General features: G+C 37.6%; 1 protein-coding gene across 1 annotated transcript; it reads right to left on the minus strand.

Annotated features, from left to right (window-relative positions):
- Positions 1-552: 552 nt before the first annotated feature.
- LOC145957974 (uncharacterized) lies at positions 553-6,294 on the minus strand. Its single transcript, XM_083074418.1, has 7 exons — positions 6,189-6,294; positions 3,428-4,887; positions 2,933-3,145; positions 1,947-2,524; positions 1,223-1,334; positions 620-898; positions 553-573 (listed from the first exon to the last, which is right to left on the minus strand). The coding sequence occupies exons 1-7, from the start codon at positions 6,292-6,294 to the stop codon at positions 553-555; spliced, it is 2,769 nt and encodes a 922-aa protein (XP_082930544.1).
- Positions 6,295-6,635: the final 341 nt, after the last annotated feature.

A 6,635-nucleotide genomic window follows, 5' to 3' on the forward strand; every position in this document is an offset into this window, starting at 1 on the left:
CCAATGGGCAGCTTATATAGCTTACAACCAAGACCTTTCACTTACATTAGTGGGCAATTAATGAACTCCATTAGTGGGCAATTAATGAACTCCACTAAGCCTAACAATTATGACCACTAATGCAAAACAAACACATGCTAAATTCGTGCACCCTTTGGTATGCCTCATGGCTGATTCATCCCAAAGGTTTTGGACCTTATTTAACTAAAAACAACTTGCCTAATAACTAGCCCAATAAGTGGTGCAGCCCAAACAAGAGTTGGCAGCCACTTTAACAAGAGTTTTAGGCCTTTATTTACTAATTACAAGTACTAAAAAAACACCCACTAAGAAAATGGCGTAATTAGTCTTCATAATCCTTGATACAATTCACCATCTTGGCCTTGTCTTCATCATTGGGCATTTCTTCAAGAATAAGGGCCGCAACTTGTTGCAAAGCATCCTTGGCCCTTTTAGTCCTTGCCCTAGTCATTGGTCCTCCAAGTCCCTTGAGTGCTCCTAAATCCTTGCCCATGTCCTCATCATTCCCTCCCTCTTGAGAAGAATTTGTCCTCAAATCAAAGTCTCCATCATCTACATCAAAGAGAGATAAATCAGAAACATTGAAAGTGGAACTAACATTGTACTCACCGGGCAATTCAATCTTGTAAGCATTGTCATTTATTCTTTCTAGTACTTGAAATGGACCATCCCCTCTTGGCAAAAGCTTTGATTTCCTTTGTTCCGGAAATCTTTCCTTCCTCATGTGTACCCAAACCCAATCACCAGGTTGGAACACAACTTTCTTTCGCCCTTTGTTAGCATGTTTCGCGTAGCTCTCATTTTTCTTCTCAATTTGAGCCTTCACACGTTCGTGTAACTTCTTCACACAGTCCGCTTTGGCCTGCCCTTCTTTATGCTTAAAAACAGAAATGTTAGGCATAGGCAATAAATCAAGAGGAGTCAAAGGGTTAAAACCATACACAACCTCAAAAGGTGAACAATTTGTTGTGCTATGGACAGCCCTATTATATGCAAATTCAACATGAGGCAAACTTGCTTCCCAGGACTTAATATTCTTTTTTAAAACAGTCCTAAGCAAGGTCCCCAAAGTTCTATTGACTACCTCAGTTTGTCCATCGGTTTGTGGGTGACAAGTTGTTGAAAATAATAATTTAGTACCTAACTTGCCCCACAAAGTCCTCCAAAAATGACTAAGGAATTTAGCATCCCTATCACTTACAATACTCCTTGGCACACCATGAAGCCTCACAACTTCTTTGAAAAACAAATCAGCCACATGACACGCATCATCTACCTTTTTGCAAGGTATGAAATGTGCCATTTTTGAAAACCTGTCAACAACCACAAAAATAGAATCTTTGCCATTCTTTGTTCTAGGCAGTCCCAAAACAAAGTCCATAGATATGTCAATCCAAGGATATTCAGGAGTAGGCAAAGGAGTATACAATCCATGTGGCAATGATTTAGATTTAGCCATTTTGCACACAACACAATGTTCACAAAATTTTTGCACATCACGTTTCATATGAGGCCAAAAGAAATGTTCTTGTAAAATTTCCAAAGTCTTTTTAATCCCAAAGTGCCCCATCAAACCACCACCATGTGATTCACTAACAAGCAATTCTCTAATGGAACATGTAGGCACACACAATTTGTTTTCTTTAAATAAAAACCCATTGTGCTTAAAATACCCATATTGAGATAGTTTCTCACATGCAGCATATATTTCACCAAAAGTTTCATCAGAATCATACATTTCTTTCAAAGATTCAAATCCAAGCAATTTAGTTTCAAGAGTGGAAAGCAATATATGTCTCCTTGATAAAGCATCAGCCACAATGTTCCCTTTTCCCCTTTTATGTTTTATGACATAGGGAAATTGTTCCAAAAACTCCACCCACTTGGCATGCCTCTTGTTAAGCTTGCCTTGTCCCTTCAAATACCTTAGGGACTCATGGTCACTATGTATTACAAACTCTTTGGGAAAAAGGTAGTGTTGCCATGTTTTCAAAGCTCTTACCAAGGCATACAATTCCTTATCATAAGTGGAAAAATTAAGGGCAGCTCCACTTAACTTCTCACTAAAATAAGCAATTGGATGTCCTTCTTGTAACAACACAGCCCCAATCCCAACATTGGAAGCATCACATTCAATTTCAAAAGATTTAGCAAAGTTTGGTAAGGCAAGAATGGGAGCATTGGTTAGCCTTTGCTTAAGAGCAACAAAGGCTTCCTCTTGTTTCCCTCCCCACTTAAAAACCACATGTTTCTTTACTACTTCATTAAGAGGTGCTGCCAAGGTGCTAAAGTCCTTAACAAACCTCCTATAAAAACTTGCCAAACCATGGAAACTTCTCACTTCACTCACGGATTTAGGTGTGGGCCATTCTTGGATGGCCTTAACCTTTTCCTCATCTACTTGTACTCCTTTAGAACTTACAACAAAACCAAGGAATACAACATGATCAGTACAAAACACACATTTTTCAAGATTGGCAAACAATTGTTCTTCCTTAAGCACCTTCAGAACAGATTTCAAATGTTCCACATTCAATTCAAGAGAAGTGCTATAGACAAGAATATCATCAAAATATACCACAACAAATTTGCCAATAAATTCCCTCAAAACATGGTTCATCAATCTCATAAAAGTACTTGGTGCATTAGTTAAGCCAAAAGGCATAACCAACCACTCATACAAACCATATTTTGTTTTAAAAGCAGTTTTCCATTCATCACCCTCTCTAATTCTAATTTGATTATATCCACTTTTCAAATCAATTTTAGAGAAAATACTTGCACCATGCAATTCATCAAGCAAATCATCAAGTCTAGGAATTGGGTGCCTATATTTTATGGTGATGTTATTTAGAGCCCTACAATCAGAACACATTCTCCATGTCCCATCTTTTTTAGGGACCAAAATTACCGGAACAGCACAAGGACTCATGCTATCTCTTACCCATCCTTTGGTCATGAGTTCATCCACTTGCTTTTGAATTTCTTGCGTTTCTTGTGGATTGCTCCTATAAGCTGGCCTATTGGGTAAGGAAGCTCCTGGAATGAGATCAATTTGGTGTTCAATTCCCCTCAAAGGTGGTAATCCACTTGGTACACTTGATGGAAAAACGTCATGAAATTCCTGCAAAAGAGATTTAACACTAGAAGGTATTTCCAATTCATCAAAAGTGTTAGTGTTTAAAATCTGATTTTTGCAATACATTAGATAAAGGGGCTGTTTAGCAAGGAACAACCTCTTCACCTCACCCTTTGTTGCCAAAAGACTCTCTTTTCTCTCAAGTGTTTCGCTCCTTTTCTTTCCACTTTTTTTTTTCTCAAGTTTTTGTTCACTCTTTTTCTCAAGATCACTTTCTTTTCTCTCCAAAGAAATCTTTTCTCTCATCCTCATTTGATCCTCACACACCTCTTTAGGACTCAAAGGCTTGAGGACAATCTTTTTATTTTGGTGCACAAAAGAGATCTTATTGGAATAGCCATCATGGACGGCTTTAGTGTCAAATTGCCAAGGCCTTCCCAAAAGTATGTGGCTGGCCTCCATTGGAACTACATCACATAGCACCTTATCTTTGTATTTTCCAATGGAAATATCCACTTCTACTTGCTGCCTCACTTGCACCTCTCCATCCTCACTAAGCCACTGAAGTTTATATGGCCTAGGATGTGGTTTAGTGTCTAAATTTAGCTTTGACACTAATCTAGCACTAGCCACATTAGCGCAACTCCCTCCATCAATAATCACCATGCAAACCTTTCCATTGATGGAACATCTTGTGTGGAAAATATTCTCCCTTTGGCTTCTTTCTAAAGGACTCATTTGACTACCCATCATTCTCCTAATCATCAATAAATCTCCCTCAAGGGCCTCCTCTTCCTCCTCAATGTCACCTTCTTCTTCCTCACTAACATCAGATTGGCTAGTGTAATCTCCATTCTCCTTGAGAACCATGGTCCTTTTGGTAGGACACTCATAGGCATAATGACCCATGCCTTGACACTTAAAGCATTTTATGTCTTTACTCTTCTTTTGAGGCTGTTCTAAGGACTTAGAGGATGATTTTCCATGAGAAGTAGATGCTAGATTGCTTGGAGTGGCAGCCACCTCCTTCTTATTTTTGTCCTTCCAACTATAGGAATTATAATTAGAAGAACTCTTCTTGGTCACACTTTTTCTTTTGAGTTGTTGTTCCACTTGAATGGATTTGTGCAGCAAGTCTTCTATCTCAACAAATTCCTGCAATTCAACAACATCACGAATATCGTTATTCAAGCCATTAATAAAACGAGCCATGGTTAGTTCTGGATCTTCTTCAATATTGGCTTGCATTATGAGCAAGTCCAATTCCTTGTAATACTCTTCAACTCCTTTGGTGCCTTGTGACAATTTTTGAAGTTTAAATTTCACATCTCTAGCATAGCTAGCCGGCACATAACGTTTCCTCATGAGCCTTTTCATTTCAGCCCATGTTTCCACCAAAGGCTCTTCATTTCTCAACCTTTCTCTTTTCAACTTATTCCACCACACAAGTGCATAGTCCGAGAACTCCGCTGCTGCAAGTTTCACCTTTTGCTCTTCATCATAATTGTTACAAGTGAAAATATGTTCTATTTTGAGTTCCCATTCCACATAGGCTTCCGGATCACTCTTCCCCTTAAATGGAGGAACATTAAGTTTAACACCTTCAATTCTGTTTTGCCTAGGAGCACCACCATTTCTTCCTCTCCTTTCTTCTTCATGATGATCACGATTCTCTAATCGCTCAATTCTTCCATACAACTCTTCATTGTTTTCTCTCAATAATCTTTGCATTTGAGCATTAATAGCGTCGAACAAGAGTCTTTGTGTTCCATCCAAATGATTTCCATCTGCCATACTTCAAAAACAAGAGTAATAACAAACACAAAGAAAATAGGACCTCACCACTCTTCTCACTTGTTTACACTCGTAAAATGAACACTCGTGTATGTCACTCTTAATGGCTTTTTTTTTTTATTATTATTTTTTTTTTAAAGCAATTCAAAAAAAGTAGACAACACAAAGAACAAACCACAATTTTTTGTGTTAAAAGCAAGGTTTAGGGTAGGCTTAAAAAGGAATACAAAACAGCCACCAAAAATTAAAAAAAAACAAGGAAATTTAGGAATCAAAAACTGGAATTTAGATAAGTTAGTAACAACCTTCAACCAAACCAAAATATTACCTTAAAGATTGAGTTTCAAGTGTTCTAAACGCATGAACCATTCAGCCACAACTCTTTCTTCTTTTTTTTTTTTTTTTTTTTTATTATGCACGAATTTTATTTTATTTAATATTTTTTAACACTATTAAGGCCTAATTTTTGCAATGGTTCAACAAATAAAGAAAGAACACTAAGGTAATATCAATGGTAATGAGAAATAACAAGGAAGGATGTTACCCAAAGAAATTCCAGCAAATGATGTGGATGAACCCAAAAAACCGGAGCTCTTGATACCAAATGATATGATTCCTAATTGCACCAGAGTTGAAAAAGGATCTTTTGGGTTCAAAATCTTAGACTTAATTTCTGGAATGTAGGGAAGGATCTTTTGGGTTAAAATCTTGGACTTAATTTCTGGAATGTAGGTAAGGAAATTAGATGCAAGAAATGGAGGGAAGGAAACGGTAAAGGAATGGAGGAAGAATCACTCTTCCAAGGAAGGCTTCACACAAAGAATTGTGGATGATCCTTTGATATGCCCAAATTCTTGAATCACTCAAGAACAATTGGAGAATCACTCTCAGTTAATAAAACTCAAATTCTGATCTGTTCTTATTCATCCCAATGGGCAGCTTATATAGCTTACAACCAAGACCTTTCACTTACATTAGTGGGCAATTAATGAACTCCATTAGTGGGCAATTAATGAACTCCACTAAGCCTAACAATTATGACCACTAATGCAAAACAAACACATGCTAAATTCGTGCACCCTTTGGTATGCCTCATGGCTGATTCATCCCAAAGGTTTTGGACCTTATTTAACTAAAAACAACTTGCCTAATAACTAGCCCAATAAGTGGTGCAGCCCAAACAAGAGTTGGCAGCCACTTTAACAAGAGTTTTAGGCCTTTATTTACTAATTACAAGTACTAAAAAAACACCCACTAAGAAAATGGCGTAATTAGTCTTCATAATCCTTGATACAATTCACCATCTTGACCTTGTCTTCATCATTGGGCATTTCTTCAAGAATAAGGGCCGCAACTTGTTGCAAAGCATCCTTGGCCCTTTTAGTCCTTGCCCTAGTCATTGGTCCTCCAAGTCCCTTGAGTGCTCCTAAATCCTTGCCCATGTCCTCATCAACTTGGAGTGAGCCAACTGTGAGCATTCATACACCATCCTCCACCCTTCATCATCTTGAAGTCCCAAAACCATCTTCCCCTAAACCTCCAGATCATCTCTTTCCTTTGGTGAGCCTAAGATCTTTGGGCAAGGATTCCCTCTTCAAGAGTCAAAATCATCCATGGAAGGGAGGATCCTATCAAATCATGTAGACATTTTAGAGTCAATTGTATAATTTAAATGTCAAGCATGTAAATAGTTATTAATAAAAGGGGATTTAATATTTATATTATTATTGTTTATAACATT

This window comes from Cajanus cajan, chromosome 5 (genome assembly GCF_000230855.2).
Source record: "Cajanus cajan strain Asha chromosome 5, NIPB_CcT2T_4, whole genome shotgun sequence".
Classification (NCBI taxonomy): Eukaryota; Viridiplantae; Streptophyta; class Magnoliopsida; order Fabales; family Fabaceae; genus Cajanus; species Cajanus cajan.

Excerpts from the sequence above, each read along its gene's own strand:
- LOC145957974 (XM_083074418.1), bottom strand. The coding sequence starts at position 6,294 with ATGACTAGGGCAAGGACTAAAAGGGCCAAGGATGCTTTGCAACAAGTT. Across the intron at positions 3,146-3,427 it reads AGCCTTTGAGTCCTAAAGAG|GAATTTCATGACGTTTTTCC; the intron begins GTGTGTGAGGAT and ends TCTCTTTTGCAG. Across the intron at positions 1,335-1,946 it reads AGTGACCATGAGTCCCTAAG|GTTTTCAAAAATGGCACATT; the intron begins GTATTTGAAGGG and ends GGTTGTTGACAG.